The sequence below is a fragment of the Amblyomma maculatum genome, chromosome 9 (genome assembly GCF_055883805.1).
Source record: "Amblyomma maculatum isolate TAMU_Amacu chromosome 9, ASM5588380v1, whole genome shotgun sequence".
NCBI classification, from domain to species: Eukaryota; Metazoa; Arthropoda; class Arachnida; order Ixodida; family Ixodidae; genus Amblyomma; species Amblyomma maculatum.
In genome coordinates this window covers 12,527,409-12,548,234 of record NC_139352.1, presented here as the reverse complement: position 1 = coordinate 12,548,234, position 20,826 = coordinate 12,527,409, and the positions used below count along the sequence as shown (strand labels likewise).

The following is a 20,826-nucleotide window of genomic DNA, read 5'->3' as shown; positions in this document are numbered from 1 at the left end:
AGCTCTTCGTCATGAACGACGCCGCCGCCTCATTCGGGGCAGTGCTACGCCCACCGCCGCCGTTAGACTTTGACAGCCCACGTACCTGGCCGACATGGCTGCTGCAGTTCGAGGACCTCTGTTGTGCAACGGGGCTGTCTACCGCAGCACAGGAAGTTCAGGTGCGTTTCATATATATTATACTGCATGGGGCCACAAGCGAGAACGGTTCTTGCATCGACAACGCTGGCAGAGGCCGACGTCGTCAACGTCAGGGGGACCACAGTGTTTTTGAAGGGCTACTTCTGAAGCGAGTCCGCATAGTTGTGCCGTTGGCTCTTCAGCAATCCATGCTTGATCTCATTCACGACGGGCATCAATTAACCGATGCAAAGGCATTGCTCGAGAGAGCATAGTGGCCTGGAATCAACAGCCGCATCAAAACACGTACTCGTCTCTAACTGCGCCAAGTGCGCTGAAACACACGTTCAAAGCACAGAACCGATGTTGTCTTTGCAAACACCAAATCGTCCCTGGGAGCAGACATTTTTCATCTCAATAGCTAAGATTATGTGTTGCTGGTCGACTGCAGGTCACGCTTCCCCGAGGTCATAAGTCTGTGCTCTACAACAGCACCAGCAGTCATCACAGCCATCAGGAGCGTCTTTTCACGCCACGGCATTCCAAACGTCGTCCGCAGCGACAACAGTCCACAGTTCTCATCATTACTTCTCTATCTTTGCATAGGCTTATGGCCATGTATGTCACCAGCAGCCCAAGTTTTCCGCGCAGTCCAACGGTGAGGTGGAGAGTATGGTCACAGGAACACTTCAACGCTGTGAACCCTGCACAATCTCTCATGGGTAGACGGCTACAAATCAGAGCTCCTAAGATAGCACAGCAGCTCGAGCCAAGCTGGCCCTCGTCGCAGTTTTTTAACCTTCGTGATCGAGCTAATCAGAGGACGCAGGCATGCGGACTGCAACCGGAGGCATGCGGCTCAAATATATACAGCGCTTACTTCAGACTGGTGATCAAGTCTGGGTGCGGGACATAAATAGCCCTGCAATGGTTCTAGTCTCCGATGCGATGGTCTCCGGTCGTACATCGTGGAGACCCTGAAGTGTGTTCTCCAACGTAATTGGCTACATGCATCTCGTTCCAATGATTAACGCCCCAGTGTCCGAGGGCCCTGCTGAACCTGTTGCCGGAGAGGAGCCGTCAGAAATGAAGCCATCCGATGGCGAGTCTACTACTGCAGAGCCGGAGGTAGTTGTTCCTACCTCGACTTCATCGGCTTCACCCAAGTCACAACCTTCATCACCCAGTCGTGTGTCCATGTATGAAAGACTGATCCGAAGGCCGAAAAGACGACTTGTGATGTGTAGTGCTGTGCATACTATACCTTCCTAAACAAAGGGGGATGTGTTGTGTGCATATGCTGCTAAGTGGCACCACTGCTTCCCTGGCTAAGCCATTTACAATACCGTTTATTGCCTTCCGCCAGTTCCTACATGTCCTGTGCGCATACACTGGATTCGCGGCCATGCTCGCGATCCACATAATATTCAAGCGGATGCTATGACGCACATAAACACATCAGGCGATCCACTACCTTCCCCTCTTCCCCCAGATCCGTTCCTGTCCCACGTTTCCGATTCTCAAGTTCTGCGCCAGGCGAACACGCACTCTCATTCCTCCGTGTTCGCACCCTCTCCCCCGTAGTCTTACTCGGCAGGAGGAGGTAACAGTGTGCCGGATTCGGGCAGAGCGGCTATGACCCCATCTGTACGACATCGTTGGCGTCATAAAGATCTGCCAGTGACTGACAGGTGCCCTCACTGTGACACTGCACCTGAGGTCTGCGATGTGCGTCACTTGTTGAGGACGTGTCCATCAACGACTCACATTAGACAACGGATACTCATGAAGGTGGGCCTGCGGTGCAATCGCGATTGTGATTACGAGAAGTGGGCAATAGACAATCGCTACACCGCCAACCTCTGCGAATATCTAAGCGCAACTGGACTTCACTCCTTCTTTTAGCTTTCTATCTCCTGCATCCCATTCCCCCTTTCTCAACTTATGCCTTGTGGCAAACTTTTTGAAAAAAAAAAGATATATATATATATATTTGTGCTCAATAAAGCCTAGGGGGCTTTTGCCTGCTGAGTAGAGTAGCGTCTTGGCGTTCGTGCTTACAGAAGCACGTCCCGCTACACTCGGAATTTTTTACGCAAAAGGCTGATTCTGCGAGAACATATTTCTGTCAGTTTTGGCCTCAATTTGTCAATCCAAGGTTTTTTATTGTTTCATGATTTATACTCAGAGGAGGAAAAAGTAGAGGTTATAATTTGAGAAACTCCACGCTCGCGCACCTACGGCATAGAGGAAGATTGCTACACGACGGCCAGCTACGCCTGGAGCTCCGACATTCGCAGCATCGGCGCAGTGGGCAAGTGGCCTGGAGCTCCGCCGCCACACACCCAGCAGCCATGGGCGGCTACCTGTCCCGCGGAGACGAGCAGCCGACCCCGACCAAGGTTGTCAGATACGTGCCCTACATTGAGGCTGGCCCACTCACGACGCTAGAAGAGCTGCTGGAGCACTCCGACCCGATGCTGTGCTTTGTCGAGCCGCTGAATGTCGCCATCAGGCGCGGAAGCCCGGAGGATCCAAAGACCCTCTTCTGCCATGACATGATGGGCGGCTACCACGAGGACAGGTGGGCATGATTTTTATCTAGATCGATGTTGATTATGGGTTTATGTATAGCACAGTGACGTCAGGATATCACCTTGAGTTAGGAAATAAGCACATAAGATATCCTGGCATCAACAGTGGCAGCGACAGGGATGTGACATATGTAAAGTGAAAAAATAACATTTGATGTGATAGGACAAAGGACTGGGTAGGGCTGGCAGCAGGCGATAGAATGAGGCGCGAGGTGAGGTAAGGAATTATCTAGGACAGGAAGGATGTGGCTGCTGAAAATTGGGTTTGATCAAGCAGGGGTCGCAAGTTTTTTGTCTTATCATGACTAATTAAGGCTCTTGGTGCGGCGTCTAACATTTGTGCATGTAATACTATTTTTTTTTTGTTTTTATAGAGTGGAACTTTTGCGTTGTGACCTTTAGCTGTTGGAGTTCGCGGGTTTTCCTTGCCCGAACTTTACTGAGAAGCAACTGAAGCCAGCAAAACAACAGACGAGGCACGCCTGGATCCTAGGTAGTCTTTGCTAGCTTGTATTGTTTGTTCTGTGCCAGTGGTGCCAGTGTACCAGTGTACCAGTTCTGTGCACTGGGGTGTTAGCACCGCGCTCTTTACACTTCTCCGAGCTCGTCCTGCGTCCCTTCCGATCTAGAGGCCGGGAGCGGTATGCGTAGTCGCGGAAGCGTCTCGGCGCGCGCCTTCTGGGTGAGCTGGGAAGCGCCACCCACGAATTGGAGCTGCGAATTTGCTGATAACGGAATAGATGTTCTGAGTGAGGTGGTAGTAGTTTGCAACAGGAAGCTTCGAATTCGTCCACCGTTCTCGTAACTGCCGCCTCTTGCATGGCGTGCCATCATGAGGACGCGTGCGGCTTTGCAGTGTGTGCCGCGTTGTGGCTTGTGGGGCCCTGCGCCACATATCTGTAGGGCCCGTGGCGCGCCACGCATTCGAAGCCACTTCCCAATGCTCCCTGCGCGCTGCCTGTTTCCCTCTCCCCGAGGGGCCTATAAAGGAAGGCACGCGCCGCGGTCTCGCTCTCTTTGTTCCTGCTTCTTCGCTCCTGACGCTTCTCCACGGAGACGACCCGCAGCCCCCCGGACGACGACCCCGCACAACCTTGGACGACCCCCACGCTGACGTGAGATTAAAGATGTTTGTTATACGGCCCGCTGTGTATTTGTCGTGCGCATCCCTCGGGCAGAGGAATCGCCCACAGGCTGTGGCCGCTGTTATCTCAAAACAGCATGCAGGATGAGAGTAAAGCCACCGCCTGCTTTGCAGGCTTATCAGTGGACAAACATGCATATTGGGATCTTCTACTCGAGGCCGCTCGGTCGTTAATGCAGATGAGCTTCTACTGGTTATTTCACTGAGCGATAGATTGCGCCAGCATCGAGAGAGAACACGAAATCCGTTTTCAGCTTCCATGCTGTGCTGCACGGCAGCACGTATCGAATAAATGACATCCCACACCACAAACGGCTAAGTTATGCTCCACCAGGTTATTGTCGTACATTTCATCCATGACAGGCTAGGTGTTGCCCTGGCTTTAGGGGCTGTCATTATTTTAACTTCACTTAAAGAGATGCAACGCGCTTTGAAGAGTGTTTTTTTTTTTCTGTTTAGCATGACAAACTTTTGAAAGTGTGTGCGTATATACAAAGCGTCCAGTTGTGGACAATTATTGTAAAATCATTTTCTCGAACTGCTTGCTCGAATACGCACCCGGAGCATTGACTGTGCAAGCAGAGTAGACTCCTCACATACGACAGTGGTCGCGACTTTGTCACACTCTAGAGATTTCACGGGAATTCCTAATAGCTCTGAGTCCTTTTCTGACCTGCTGCTTGTCATCTAGCGTATGGGATGGTTACCTTCTATGGTCTTGCGAACGACTGATACAGGTAGATGGCTCTGATATTTCTATAAGGTGTTGGATAAACGAGCCCCTAGCACAGCACATAATTTTCTTTTTCCGAGGAAGCAAGAAAAACAACAATTTTTACCCTCAGCAGGCACCTTAACAGAGCTTTTATCATCGTAAACTTCGGGAGTAAAACTGATAAATAAATGGAACCCTTGTAAAATAAAATTGACAGAGCGGCGGACTGGTGCAAGTTTGTCTACACTGCACAATTGGCCATGTCTCCGAGTGCAGTGTAATGAATAAATCCCAACACATTGCTCGTGTCCTTGATACCAAGGTCATGTCCGTCTCTCCAAGCTATGATTTGGACGAGAGTAACAGAGAGTCACTGTGCTTTAAGTCTATTTTCATCTGTGGCCTCTGCAGGCGTATCCATGGTAGCCACGAGAGGAACCAGTACCGGTTCCACCACTGGCACACCATCAACACTTTCGTCTACTACACACACAACCTGGTCACCATTCCACCTCCGAGCTGGATCACGGCTGCTCACAGGCACGGTGTCAAGGTCCTGGGTGAGTTTTTGCGATTATCGCAGGTTATAGCGAGGGTCAAGTTAATATAATTATATAAAAAATTAAAACTGAAAAAAATCTGTTACGCAGACGGCTTGTGCAGCTGTGGGAGACTCAACGCGACGGATTGTAAGTTAGCTTAACACTGAGACCTGCGAGCGATCTCTGCCTTTTTCGATGCTCATTGCTTAGGAGCGCAACGCAGGCGTCACTTACGAATCTCTGCGCCGTTGAATGCAAATTGAAAAAGGGTTCTAGTGACCGAAATTCGGCTCCTCCGGCATTGATAACTCTCATTGTCCCAACTAGGCGTATCATAGGAAAAACGCCTCTATCTCTACTTCATGTAGTTAACCTATTGCGCACGCTTCAGCCACCCCGTTCCCAAAAACATTTCTTATTCGCCCAACCTCCCTGGTGAGTTAGCGCTCTATCGATTCATCCGCCTGCTATTGTCTCAAGTACAAAGAAAGAGAAGCACGCGCATTCCTCTTTAAAAGCAATATTTCCGAATTTCTGAATCATTATGCTATATGATAAGAGGCCACAATAGACACCCCATACTTCTCACGCGTCGTTACATTATTTGTTTACAGTACCTACATTATACTGATGAGCGTTATTGTATAGGGGGAGGGATATAAGTAAATATGGGACTCTACAAGTTTCACCTCATGGTCCCAACTAGGCCTATTGTGTCGTATCGTATTTATATATGCATAAAAACACGTTTGCAGACAAAGTGGACACTTACGGGTCAAAATCACTCCGTTTCAATCAGGCGAAAATGCTTTAGGGAGTCAGTCTAGTCTCACAATAATATATGGGCGTTCGCAGGTGATCGGGCATAGAAAATGAATATTGTAAAAGAAGGCTAGGTCGAGACGGCGAGGTCGTGACGGCAAGGACAGCGAAGCCTTGTCTAGCGTTTTAATCCGATCACGAACCCAGGCGCGGGCCGGAGCCGGCGCCGCGGGAGGATGATGATGGTATGTGCAAATGAAAGAAGAAGATCATGGCATGTACAAATGAAAGAAGGTCCACAGAAGGCTCACAATATGTTTAGCCGAGGTAAGAGACGCGGTTGCCGTGAGTCAAGGCACCTCATGACTGCTTGATGGCACGAGAAGTTGCGAGCAGGCGAAAGGAGAACGTTGTTTTGCATATCGGAGTTTGCAGCTTTGATTACGCTCAGTCGTCGGTATTTCAATCCCTCGTACAATGTCCCACGTTGATATGACAACAGGAGGGAATTAAAATAATCAATTTTAGTTCCTGATTTATGCATGCGTAGCTATAACGCTGAACAAATATTCAGCGATAAAGACGGCCGTTAGTCTACCACGTGACTTGCTAGCCCTATAGATATGTATGGTTGGCGAGAATGTTGGCAAGAGATATGGTGTAGATGTTGCACTGACCGCCCCGCTCAAGATGAAGAGGATCTACCCTGCTATTCAAATAGAATGCTGACCTAAGAAGCAGGAATGTTGTGTTAAACATAGAGACCCATTTGTCAGCTGCAAGTCTGGTGTTGTGTACAGGTTTCCGCTCTCTTGTAAAGCCTGTTGTATAGGACAGACAAGGACGGTGTATCAACAAGAGGCTACAGGAACACTGAAACAACTTCGAAAGTAGCAAGGACAAAACTCTTCTGGTCTCCCATTGTCATTCCTGTGAGACGATGAAGAAGGAGAAGTGTACTCCCCTATTTGACCAGGTTAGAATTTTGTATCAGCACAAAGAAAAGTTGAAAGAACTGGTAGAAGCATATTTTATTTCAAGGGACATCAAGTGCGTCAGCAAGACAATTCTCTTGCTCTTTCAAGCAAAGAGGTTTATTTTTTGAGTAACTTCTTGTTTAGCAGATAAACCCAAGGATGTTTCACGCGAAAGTTTCGTTTTCGTCACACCTGTTTTTACCTGGGCCTTGGATTAAAGGCTGAGGCTAGGTTGTGAATCAGCGCTTGTCCTGTAGAGTCCTTTTATCTTGTCTTGTGTCTTCCTGTTCGAGCTGTTTTTATTAACAATGGATGTTTATCAAATCGCCCAAGGAAGTATCTTGGTATCTCATAGCCGCAGTAGCTTTGGAACATTAAACCCCATAAATCAAACCAAGGAGCGGCATAGCTTTATAAGCCCCCTTCAGCCATGCCTTTCGGATATACCAGCGTGGCTTAAAGGCCCACTGTCCACCCTCCGGTCGAAAATATTTTCTTCCCCGGTGACTGTGAGACTTCGCCTCTAGAACGCAAGGCCGCAAAATATTTTTGAAAAGAGTAACTAATAACGCAGTTACAGCCACCGCAATCACCCGATTCTATCCTGCCTCTCTCCTTCCGTTCCCTCGCAAAGGTTTTTCACTCTCCTGCCCGAGGTCGTCTAGCCTCCGCAATACAAATTCCCATTCCTCCTCCGCGTTTGGCGGGAGGTGGGGCGTGGGCTCTCCGCGAGCGCGAAGAAAAAAAAAAAAACGGTCGAGGGAGCGCGCGCCGCTGGATTCAGTCTGGCCGTGGCGAGGAAAAAGCGCGCTGCGAGCGGTAGACACCCATCCTTCTCCCGTCAGTCAGCGAGACGGACCAATGGACGTCGTTCGCGGTACGTACGTCATTATCGGGGCCCGTCGGGCCAGCGCAGGAAATGGTGAAGCTGGCTTCTCAAAGGAGAGCATGAGGGAGCTTTGAATTGTATTTTCGATGCTTTGCGGCGCGCGTGTCGCTGTAGAATTTTGCACAGACTATCTCCGGTACCTGATCGAAACACTGGGCTCCTTTTCTTAAAAGGGCCTTCCCTGGACAGTGGCCCTTTAAGGTTAGGGTGCCTTACTTGTCCAAGTGCTATGAAAGGTTCGATCTACATCTCAACCACAAATCTCAACGGAGAAGCCTGTGGTCACAGCTCCTGCCACGTCATATGGTCTTGTGATGTCGCACAACCATTTGACCAATCAGTGCACGTTCATGTCGCTTGCAAACTATACCATGTTTCGTAGACATTCCCGCGATATTTATATGAACTCCAACTACAGCGATATGGCTGAGCACCACGGGGATTTCAACGCTGTCTGGTTAAGAATGTTCGGTTCTGACGAGGGATGTTCTCGATAGCTCGAGTGCTCGATTGGTTCTCGCTGGGGCATCCGAAGCATAGCCGAAAGAGCATCTAAACAGTTCGAATCGTGACTGCGATGCGTCCATCACTTAGGAAGGCAGTGTCGATGCGTGTTTCCTGCACCAGCTCCAAAGCTGCAGTCCCTTTGTCTACCCCCGTGACTAGCTGCACGATGGTCCTCAAAACCGCACAGCCCTGACGTCTCGCCTTCTGTCTCCGCCGTCTAAATGATTATTGCTCCCGCACACGCGGTCACTTTATGCCGTCTGCCACGCTCCGACCCCGTTGCCATATGTATTCTTCACCTGCTGCATGGCCACCGTTTCTTCGTTCCTGTTCTGGCGACTTCTTTGTGACGTCATAGTGGTGTCACATGCGGTCATGACGTCCTGTCTGATGATGACCGATGACATCACCAGTCACTGTCACTAACTACCACTATCATTATCGGTCACTATCTACCACTAATTAAAGTTGTTCACTGAAAGCTTTAAACGTAAACAGAACCCCGCAGCATCTCGGGGTATCTGGCGGAATCTCGCGAAGTGTGGCAGTTCTCGCGGACGCACCCACGCACGGACGGACGGACACTCCTGAACATATAAAGTATTTCGACTTAAAATAGTTTGCCATTAACCCCTCTTGCTTTGGAGAGAGACGTGTCACGTCTGTGGCTATTTTTTTTTTTAATTTACATGAACGCCACTCTTAAATATACATTGATCATTACACCAACATATGTATCATGCCGCATCGATCACTAACGAAAACTTGGTGTTCCTTGTTACATTACAACATTCTGCCCAAATTCTTTCATTCCAAAAACACCGTCAGTTTGGAACTATCTACCATCGAATATTGTAGCAGCAAATGACGATAATTTATTATAATACGGTTTACCATACATGGTAAATCGTAATATAATAAATTATCGTTAATATAATAAGTTACCCTCAATTGGTTCACTTCGTTTTGAATATCGGGTATTTAGCTCTACTTTTTTTAATTGTTTTTGTGAATATATTCATTTTGGCGGCAGAATTCTTCTTAATTATTGTATTGTATTGCTTTTTCGAAACATGTATTTTCTCGCAGTTCGTTTTCTTGGTCGCAATAATGTTTATCAATTCTGTAGGCATGATATATGCATGAGTTACCTCCTTTTTTACCAATTTCATTTTATATCAATGTACCCACTCCTCTCTATAATGCCCTGTGGGCTATAAGGGTATTATCGGAGATCAAAAAGATATACGCCCGCGCTTAGCGCGGTCTTATTGTTCCCGTGCCCATCTTTTGATTTAGTAAGCAGTGTCGAAGCAAACTGTGTGCCTTCGTGCATTTCAGGTACCTTCATGCTGGAGTCGAGCGAAGGCGTCAAAATTATCAATGCCGTCAAGAATTCGGGACTAGTCCATCAAGTCGCGGAGAAATTGGCCTGTCTTGCTGCGAGGGGAAGGTTTGACGGATGGCTGGTCTCCATTGGGTGCAAAGTGGTCAGTGCCTATACGTTACACGCCTGGAGTAACTTATGTAAAGGAACAAAAGTAGCTCACGATCGGGCCGATAACCGTCTCATGCTGTGTCTACTATGAGTTAAAAAAAAAAAAAGAGCAAATTGTTGGCTTGGTTGGTGTGTGGGGTTTAAAACCTCGAAGCGACTCGGGCTATGAGAGACGCTGCAGTAATTAGCTCTGGAAATTTCTCGACCACCTGGGGTTTTTTAACGTGCGCTTACATCACACTGGACACAGGCTCCTTGCTTTTCACTTCCATTAAAAACGGCCGCGGCGGCCGGGATTTCATCCCACATCCTTGCCGAACGTCCTAACCACTGCATCATCTAGGGTGGGGCATAATGAGCAAATTGTGTTCATTTATATTACACAGGGGGGGGGGGGGGGGGGGGGGAACCAGTAAAGTGCGATGAGGCGAAAACAATTATAGAGCGGTGGATCCGGGAGCAGAGAGAGAGAGAGATATATTTTAATGGCAACAGGAGATGTCTGCCTGGTGGAAAGCCTAGCATGCTACTCCTGATGAGGGTTGAGGGATGAGGGTGACAGAGTGTGGGAGGGGAAGGGGAAATAAATGAGAAAAAAAGAGAATCGGTGTCGTACACTTTCACACGCACATAATCACACAGATGAGTTTTAAAGGGTATTGATCAACCCTGTGTCCTTAAGAAAAGTTAACTTTCACACGCACATAATCACACATAGATGAGTTTTAAAGGGTATTGATCAATCCTGTGTCCTTAAGAAAAGTTAACTTTTACACGCACATGATCACACACAGATGAGTTTTAAAGGGTATTAATCAACCCTGTGTCCTTCAGAAAAGTTAGTAAGGCCTTGGTAGCTTGCGCAGCAGACGATCCGTCGCACCAAGGACCCAGGACATGTTCAAGGCGCAAGGTTGTGTCTTTAGGTAAGCTTAAATTATTGCGCAGTGTCCTGCGATGTGCAGTAAACCGTTGACAGGAGGTTACCAAATGTTCAAAATTTTCACACACATCACATGTAGAGCACAGAGGCCTGCTCGCCACCGGGAGCAGAGGGTGAAGACGGCGGTCTCCCCGACGGAAAATGCTGAACCGTGCGCGTGCACGCTCAACCGCCGAAAGACCCCGAGAGGTTGCGACAGACGCGCTCCTCACCTCGGGTCGGGGAGAGGAGGTTTACCGGGTAGGCCGGGAGGAGAGACGGAAACCCGCGCGGTGTCACCGCGGGAGCCTGGGAGAGTGGCCAGTGTGCCCTCTCCTCGCGGTCCTCCCTAGCACCGCGCGTAATCCCGCGTGTTAATTACGCGCGGCCCTTTATAATGGCGCAGGGAATTATTAATCCCCACAAACTGAACATAAATCATGAGCATAATGATGATGAAACGATGCGCAGGGGAGAGCATAGGGTAAACGCGTAAACGCTAACAGAAAACTAGGCTATATACTCCCTTCGAATTGTGATACAGGTGCCCAAATCGACATATGAACTGTATCACAACAAAACGTTGATATGTTTTTTTTTTTTTTTTTAGACTGATTCAATGGAGGGCAGGAGGAAAAATTATATAAGATTATGTGCATGCCACGAAAAGTGACGCAGCTCGCAAACCGTGCTACGCCTTTAATCGATATTAAATTGACTGACGTCAATCAAGAGAGTGGGAAAGCGCAAGCTAATATATCATGCAACAATTGGCACATTCAGCAATCAAATTTTAATAATGTATCCTAACATGCAGACTGATGTAGTTTCTTATTTCAACAAAAGCAAATTACGGGGAAGCTGGCGGGTTTCTTGTATTGGCGCCTAAATGCGGACATTATTGACAAGTGGGCTTTATTAAGGCTGTGTTTGCTTTTATGGAACAAGTCACATGTGCGAAAAATATAACCAAACATATAAAAAGGGTCTAAGAATTTTTTTGTGGGATGAATACCGTATCTAAGTTCCTTGCCGTGGTAGAAGACTCCGCAATGAAAAGCTGCAGATGGGAAGGATTAATATATATATATATATATATATATATATATATATATATATATATATATATATATATATATATATATATATATATATATATATATATATATATATATTCTCTTTTGAGCTAAATCATTGTTTTTCTTCTCGTCCGAATGCGTAAGACAGTAACAGAGATTGTAGTTTGTGGAAACTATTTACACACCGGCCAGGTGTCATTCTGCGCAGCTCCAATCAGTGAATGACGGAGTGAAACGGAAAGTGTCCGGGTATACCCTGTGAAGTCAGTGCACAGTAAAGGACACCAGTGGTCGAATTTATCTAGCGGCCTCTTCTACGGCTTACATTTTAGCTTGACTCACGTTGAGTGTTTAACTAAACTAAACCTAGCAGCTTACCGGTATCGCTAAAGAGGAAAGTATATAACAGTTGCATCTTACCTGTACTCACCTGGGGCTGAAACGTGGAGGCTAACCAAGAGAGTTCTACTTAAGTTGAGGACAACCCAGAGGGCTATGTAACGAAAAATGGTAGGGGTAACATTAAGAGATAGGAAGCGTGCAGAGTGGGTCAGAGAAATAACTCAGGTTACCGACATTCTAGTGGAAATTAAGAAGAAGAAATGGGCATGGGCAGGACATGTAGTGCGAAGGGAGGATAACCGATGGTCGCTTAGGGTAACAAACTGGATTCCAAGGGAAGGAAAGCGTAGCAGGGGGAGGCAGAAAGTTAGGTGGGCGGATGATGTTAAGAAGTTCGCAGGGGTCAAGCGGATGCAGCTAGCACAGTACCGGGTTAAGTGGAGAAATATAGGAGAGGCCTTCGCCCTGGAGTGGGTATAGTAAGGCTGCTGATGATGATGATGATGATGATGATGATGATGCTGATGATGATGATGATGATGATGATGATGAAACCTAATTCAAGGCGAGCATAAACTGCGCAAGGTTTGTGGGCTGGGAATGATTCATTGCTGTTTGTGTTGCGATTCGTCACGATGCTCAGGATTTCCATTTGTAACAGCTTGGTATCCGACACACAGTATCAGAGGGTTGCGATGATCGTGACTTGGTTTGAGCTTGGGAACTTCTAAAGTTATTTTTTTCCTATGATTCCGGTGACAGCAGTGCCATATACTTAGCCGACGATAACTGGTGTGCATTTGTCGCACCTGCTACACGTGATAATGCGTTCAGGATTGTATTTCTTACCATCTGACTTCCTGCTCTTTTATACTAGTACTACCGCAAAAACAAAACCTCCTCGAAGGTGGCGTGTGCAAGGAACAGCCTGACTACGCACTTAACTGTTCCCAGCATTCCAGCAGCGTATCCGTCATCAAGGACCTCCTCGCGGCTATCACTGAGAAGACGCACAGCGCTGTCCCCGGTTCACTGGTCATCTGGTACGACGGAGTCGACACGCTGGGGAAAGCAAGGCCACACAACGAGCTTAACACGAAGAACTTCAGTTTCTTCGAACTCTGTGACGGCATCTTCCTTCATTTTTGCTGGACCGAAGACCTGCTCCAAAAATCGGCGCAGCTGGCGGGTTGCCGCAAGGCCGACGTCTATGCAGGCATTGACGTCTTCGGCAGAGGCACGGCGTACCACGGCGGCTACGAAATGGTCGAGGTAATTCCCTGAAGAAATTATTCCTCACGACGGCGCTAACCAGTGCGCAGCATACATTCAACAGTTAAAGCAATTTGAATGTGGTACGCAGACGTTGATAGGAGTACGAAGAGGGATTTGTCGGGCTGGTTGGTTCATGTTGAACGGAACGAGGAAGCAGCGCTAACAGACGGGACGAGAGGGAAGACGAGACAGACACAGCGCATGTTCTCTCTCGTCTTCCACTCGACCCATCTGTTAGCGCTGTTTCTTAGTTTCGTTCGATAGGAGTATTAGCTTTATTTCATGTACATGTGCTGTACTTCAGTAGTGTTAGTTGTTGGGCTAGTTGGTACTCGAGATTTAAGGACATACTTTTCAGCGCAAAGGCACGTGGCCAAAGGAAAGAAAAAGAAGGAAGACTATATGGGGGGACGAACACAGTGCCGTAGAGTTCGATTTTGTTAATACACTTTGTATGTTACCATGTGAAGGCTTTGGTAGGTATTGTTGTTGGGCCTCGTAGTTCTGTATTTAATAGAACCCGAAACTCGCGGACGCAGGAAATATATCAGCTCATTTGATAACCCAGAAAGAAAAGCTTAGTCTATTTTGATGATCCAAGTGGCTCAAACGTACCTTTATCGAACGCATGTTTGTCTGCACATGTTCTACCAAAGATTTATCTGGCCTTGTTCTGATATTTCACGGTTTATTTTCACAAATTCGAAAAAGTGGTCACAACATGTACCGGTGAACACAAAAGTAAATGGAGCCCGAAATTTCCTTCTAAAATTTTTCACTCGTTGAATAATAAAAACTGGCAGTTGTGGTTGTGCGAACCGGTAGATAGACAACAGTACCTTCACTTCGACAAATATTTTTTTCTTAGCTCTATTGAAAAAGGCGTGATTTTAATTTCAACGGAAAAATATCACGTGCCTTATATATGACCACCATGCCATTCTTATGCATTTGCAAAGCCTCCAGTCGGCTTATATTTTGGGACAGTCCCAGGGGAGCGTTTCTCCTCATCCTTTTTCTTGCAATATGCCATCATTGAGTCTCTATCGCTTTCGAAAAACTAACATTAGCACATAGAAAAAGAGACCATGTAATCAACCGCTCAAACGAAAAACAAGCGGTCCTCATCTTAAGTTTCCGCGATGGGACTGACGTTTTCCTTCAGAGATTGCCTATTCCTGCTTACCAGCATGCAAAAACCTAGCTTATTTTAAGAAGGCGTTTGAGTACAATGGGACACTACTGCTAAAAAGGATATTGTCCTAACATTTAGAAGCAGGAAGCACGTGATCTCTAAACTGCATATGAAATTCAATACCTCATTTGAAGAACAGAGATGGCTGACAAGATAACGACTTTCTGAAGACTGCGCAGCTTATGCTTGGATGGAGGAAGCGAAATCATCATATACTGCCACCGTCTTATCAGCAGCGAAAATGGGTTCATTTCAGTATTTTAAAGTCCGCCTCCACATATCAATTATCCCCCACGGGAAAATTAGTATTCTGACATCTTAACGTGCCCGTATACCACCTCTTTCCGCACAGATCTAACCCGTTTCCGATAGGACCCATCTGTCACCCGTTAATAACTGTGATTTATTAACAATGCACCACTACTGTATTGGTGCACACTCTCCCAGACACACTTAGAGTGTGTGGGGGTAGCAGTTTCGGTCTCAAAGGGGATGCCCTCGACTTGTGTGGCAGGCTCAGCCGGAAGTCAGCTACTTGTAGTGACACAAGGGGGTGCCCGTTTGGTGCCCAGCTTTCGCACTTTCAAGCCAAAGTAAGGGTCAGAGTCAGAATCAACAAACAAAACACACTTTATACACATCAAGAGACGATGCAGAGGAATTCACGCTAAAACACACAGGCAAGGTTCACAACAGGACAATGCGAAGCATGCAAGTTAGAGGCTTTCGGCAAACACGGAAGCTTCACAACAATACGCAATTACAAGACAGCGTTAGAAAAAATAATCACCAAATTGCTCATCGGGCACTGTCGCCTGGATAGTCACGTTGTGGCCGTCCTGCAGACGTGCGCAGCTCCCTCTCAGATCAGGGGTCTTGCCGAACAGCGGATTGACCCCGGAAGCCGAGCAGTATATAGCACTTGATAACAAACTACAACACTCGCTGCAACACTGGCTAGATTGCTGAAGCGAAGCCAACTAAATATTAAGGCGCGCCGCGTCTGTCTGTTATGTCGCTCCAAGGTAGGCGCGCACATACACGTAACTTTCGCTGTACAAACGTTTTCTCTTCCTCCCGCTGATATGCGCGTCATCATTGGTCAGCCTCGGTGGAACTTTCTGGAGACGACCAGCTGTTTCTCCGCCACGGGGTTATTCATCATCTCCGTTGAAAGATGGAAGAAGAAGAGCTCTCCTCGCGCGGAAAAGGAGACATTTCTCCAATGTTATGGAACGTTCTACACAAACGCCGCGTTAAATTAACGAAAATGTGCGCCGGTTTCGCGACACCGCTGAATACCTTAATTTCGCTCTATGTCCGGCCCATGCCCATCGCTTCTCCATTGATGTAAGGTATAGGAATTTAAGCGATGAGTGTATCCAAATCCTAAGTTTTCTCTAGGAAGTTGCCTTCTAAGCGTCGAAGGTTTCTATTTGGAGACGAATTAAACATGCTTTGGAAAACATTCGAACCCCGCTGAGCTTTTACACATTTTACAAAGGCCCCTTTTACTGTTGTCTTTAGGCAGTCAAAACAGTTCGTCAATACGGCTTGTCCGCAGCTGTCTTCGGTGCCGGCTGGGTATACGAGATGGAGAAAAAGAAGAAATTCATTGCCAACCAGTGCCGGTGAGTCTAAAACTGCAGCGCGCGAACTACTCTCTGCAACGCAGTGCTGGCATGCAGCTTCAATTTTAAACATGGCTTCTTGAAATGTATGTCTTTGTCCAGAATCTTCTGGGAAGCTTTGTTGCGCGTTACTTAGAACATCGGCACATTGTGACACTTAACTTACAAGCAATAAACTTTTGTATTCAAACTTAGCTGTGACAGCTGTGTCTGGGAGTAACCAAGAATCCCGGGTGGATTTCATTTTATTGTTGTACAGCAGCGTATTAACATACCTGAAATCCTCTAGACTAGTTTAAAGCGTTTCTGTAGTTAAGAGTGTAAGCAGGGCTAAGAAGTATATTATTTTGAAGGCAGTGTTTACACATGTTAAGATTAAGGTTTTATAATCATGCAGTCAAACATAAGCATGGCTGTTAGCAACTCACATGTTGGAAGAGGGCAAGCGACAAGTTACCCCTTTCTGCCTAGGGTGCATTCATTTTTTGCTCGCTGTAGCAGTAGCAGGACAACGCAGAGGGCTATAGAACGGAAAATGGTAGGTGGAACGTTAAGAGATAGGAAGCGTACAGAGTGGGTCAGAGAAATAACTCGAGTTAATGACATTTTAGTGGAAATAAAGAAGAAGAAATGGGCATGGGCAGGGCATGTAGTGCGAAGAGAGGATAACCGATGCTTAAAAAATTGGATACCAAGGGAAGGAAAGCGTAGCAGGGGCGGCAGGAAGTCAGGTGGGCAGAGGAGTTTAAGAAGTTTGCAGGGGTGAAGTGGATACAGCTAGCACAAGACCGGGTTAATTGGAGGAATATGTAAGAAGCCTTCACGCTGCAGTGGGATGATGACGATGATGATGATAGTCCTGCCTAACCAAAAAGGACACGATCTGAGTGCAAGCATGCAGCAAGCACCATTATTCGGAGAACCCCCATTCCGAGCACCCTCTTCCTCTAAAATCGGGAGGTACCTCCTTCACAGCCTTCACTGTTTGGCGCACCTTGGGACATCCAGGAGGACCGGTTCATATTCCACCCAGTATGCACTTACTGCAAATCTCCAGCATCAGAACTTCATCCAACATTGTAAAGAATCAAGGGCGATGAACTCAAATAAAAAGGTGCAATGCGAATGCGACAAGCATGAGCAAAATATAGTGTTTATATTGTTAATATAGATTTGCAGTACAATACTGCATGATAATGGGCGGGTTTTCCAAACAATATCATGGCCAGTTTTATGGGAGACCTATTAACTGCGAAGCAACTGTGAGATATTGTAAGGTATTGCTAAACACACATTGGGAAGAATAGTCTCAGGTTCTGAAAAATTTGCTTCTTCTGCGCTTTTACTGAGTAGTTTAACCAGTCTTTAAAAAATGGCTGTGGTTTGACCAATGGCCATCCCGAGTAGAATTGCAGAAGCAACGAATTACGAAGATTTGGGTTCAGCTTCTTTATGGCTGACTGCGTCGGTACCGGCGTGGTGCCCATATATACACCCCGCGCATGTGCAGTGGCTCCGGTGTATCGGAAGAGAAATGACGTCACTGCGCATGCGCGGCGCGGCGATCGAACGCGCCTGCGGCGGTCACCATGCCGCGAGGAGTCGGCGGTGACCCCGGGGCGCCAGCTGTGCACCATGTGACGTCGCTTCCTCCTGGCGCATGTGCAGATGGCGCGGCGACAGCGGTACCTTTTAAGGCTCCTCCATGAAAATGAAGGAGCCTTAGGTACCTTTGAGTCACCCGCGCAGCTGTGGAGTCGGCGGCGGCTCCGACGCGGCTCTCCAGCTGTGCTCCGTGCGACGTCACTCGCTCCTCGCGCATGCGCTCCTTGGCTCATCGGGGGCTCCGCGCACCGACTAGCGACAAAAACAAATGCGCTGCGTTTAAGGACATAGAATGTAAGGCTACAGTGGAATATTGTAATGTACCCTGAGAAACATATTGGTAAAAGCGGTATAAGTTTCCAGTGCGTCCAAAAATTACGCTAATTAAAAGTAATTAAGATTGTCATATCAAACAGATGGATTACATTTTTAAAATATGCAGCCTAATTCTACAGGCCTGACGAGGGAGACTCTTCTGATATATTGTTTGTTATTGTACAGTTTACAATATGGAAAAGCGCTAACCCAGATTAACTTTCTCACAGAAAATGTCCGAAATTAAGTATGGTTTACCCCTCATTGTGCAGGTTGTGGGACTTCCCGGATAACGTGTGCCCAGAAACATGTTTTACGGCACCGCCGATTTCCACTAGCTTCTGCCAAGGGTTTGGCGACCAGTTTTTCTCTGCTGGCGCTGTAAGTTGTTCTCGCTTTCATTTGATTAGCCCTCGTCGCACTTGATATCACGAGTTTGGGGGGAATTACTTTCGCTAGCTTTTATTCCGTATTGACGACCCGGAGATCCTCATTTCGTTGCGATAGCTGTGCAAGAGCTAATTAAAGTAAAACTGGGTGCTTCGGCGTCTTGTAAGGCCTCGGCTTAAAAATATTGAGATATGTATAAGAGTAGCGACTGCAAAGAAAATTTCCAAGACTTAAATCAGAAGCATTGGAATAGCGCCGCTGGTGTGGTGCAGTGGTAAGACGCCCGACTGCTGTCCGGACTTCCCGGGTTCGATCCCGACCGCGGCGGCTGCGTTTCGATGGAGGCGAAACGAAGAGGCGTCCGTGTGCTGTGCGATGTCAGCGCACGTTAAAGATCCCCAGGTGATCTAAATTACTCCGTAGCCCTCCACTATGGCTCCTCTTTATCTCTATACACTTTCACTCCCACATTCCTCCCCTCCCTTATGGCGCGGTTCAGGTGTCCACAGAAACGAGCGTGATCGGTACTGCGCCTTTTCCTTCCTGTGAACCATTTAAAAATTAGAATAGATTAGTGAACGAAAAATAATGCAAACACGATTTGACTAACATCAGAACTATAATAGATAACCGAATGAAAGAGAAATGACACCCTATTTTTATTCCATCAATACAATTCATCAGCTCTAATTTCGTTATTACTAAATATTAATTGGTTCGCAGGAAGGGAAGGGCGTAGTATGTCACACTTGCTCTGTGGACACCTGAACCGCGCCGTGAGGGAAGGGAGGAAGGTGGGAGTGAAAGTGGAAAGAAAGAAAGGGGAGCCGTAGTGGAGGGCTACGGAGTAATTTCGACCACCTGGGGATCTTTAACGTGCGCTGACATAGCACGATGGGGCTGGGGCAGGTAGGTCACCGCCGCTTGCGGCGGGGGCTAGCCTGCCACCGAATTTTTATCTGTTGTGGGCCGTCATTGCACCCGCCACCGCTTCGGTGGTGGACGACGGCTGTTGTTGCGGCGCGCGTCTTTCTTTCCCTCTTCCTTTTCTTCTCTATTTTCTCTTCTGTCTGGCCCCGCCGGGGTGGTGCAGTGGTAAGACGCCCGACTACTGTGCCGGAGTACACGGGTTCGAACCCGACCTCGGCGGCTGCGTTTCGATGGAGGCGAAACGAAGAGGAGTCCGTGTGCTGTGCGATGTCAGCGCACGTTAAAGATCCCCAGGTGGTCGAAATTACTCCGTAGCCCTCCACTACGGCTCCTCTTTCTCTATTTCCACTTTCACTCCCACCTTCCTCCCTTCCCTTACGGCGCGGTTGCGGTGTCCACAGAAAACAAGTGAGACAGTTACCTCGCCTTTCCCTTCCTATAAATAAATCAGTTTAAAAAAATCTGTCTGTACGAGGCAGCGGAGGTGGCTCAGCTACAGAGCCAGTAGCAGGCCCGTGCATTTTCTTTTCCTTCTTCCTACAGCCACAACAACAACAACTGACATCGCACAGTACACGGACGCCACTTCGTCCGTGTACTGTGCGATGTTAAATTTTCCCCATATACCAGCAGTATAATTACATCACATCAGAGGTAGAACTTCAAGAACGTAAATTAAATAATCATATTTATAAAGACAAGATTAACAATTCATATAAATTTTCGGTCGATTACAAACAAACCGATGATTTGCAGACAAAAAGTTTCATTCCAATTGCAGCTGTGTATCAGCCCATCTGTACCGTGCGTCAAGGGAGACTTTACTTTGTCATGAAAGAAAATGCCACTTTACGAATACAGATTAAAGCTATATACCTTAGATGAAGAAAAAATTCCAGGGGGACTTTGGACCACTAAAGTACATAATGGAGACGAAACGCAAAGGCCCCCGTGTGCTGTGCCATGTTAGTGCACATTGACGATCCCCAGGTGTTCTAAATTACCCCGTAATCCTCCACTACGGCACCTCTTCTTTCACTCCCACCTTCCCCCTTCCATAACGGCGCGTTTCAGGTGTCCGCGCAGGTGTAACAGATACAGTGCCTTTTCTTTCCGGTAAACCAATTTCAAACGCTGCTGATGCGGTCGGCTGCGTTTCGATGGAGGCGAAACGAAGTGGCGTCCGTGTGCTGTGCGATGTCAGCGCACGTTAAAAATCCCCAGGTGGTCGAAATTACTCCGTAGGCCTCCACTACGGCTCCCCTTTCTCTCTTTCCACTTTCACTCCCACCTTCATCCCTTCCCTTGCGACGCGGTTCAGGTGTCCACATAGCAAGTGTGACAGATACTGCGCCTTTCCCGGTGCAGTGGTAAGACGCCCGACTACTGTGCCG

At 47.4% G+C, this 20,826-nt stretch overlaps 2 protein-coding genes across 2 annotated transcripts in view; one reads left to right on the top strand and one right to left on the bottom strand.

Annotated features, from left to right (window-relative positions):
- The window catches only part of LOC146178335 (BSD domain-containing protein 1-like), a 69,007-nt gene that overhangs the window by 32,873 nt on the left and 15,308 nt on the right, over positions 1 to 20,826 (bottom strand). The window lies entirely within an intron of this gene.
- LOC146178336 (cytosolic endo-beta-N-acetylglucosaminidase-like) overlaps positions 12 to 20,826 on the top strand; it is a 28,477-nt gene continuing 7,662 nt past the window's right edge. Inside the window, exons 1-7 of the mRNA XM_084579583.1 lie at positions 12 to 161; positions 2,421 to 2,704; positions 4,985 to 5,133; positions 9,592 to 9,740; positions 13,046 to 13,363; positions 16,089 to 16,192; positions 18,385 to 18,493. Coding sequence (XP_084435709.1) covers positions 12 to 161; positions 2,421 to 2,704; positions 4,985 to 5,133; positions 9,592 to 9,740; positions 13,046 to 13,363; positions 16,089 to 16,192; positions 18,385 to 18,493 — 1,263 coding nt within the window. The remainder of the gene's footprint in view (positions 162 to 2,420; positions 2,705 to 4,984; positions 5,134 to 9,591; positions 9,741 to 13,045; positions 13,364 to 16,088; positions 16,193 to 18,384; positions 18,494 to 20,826) is intronic.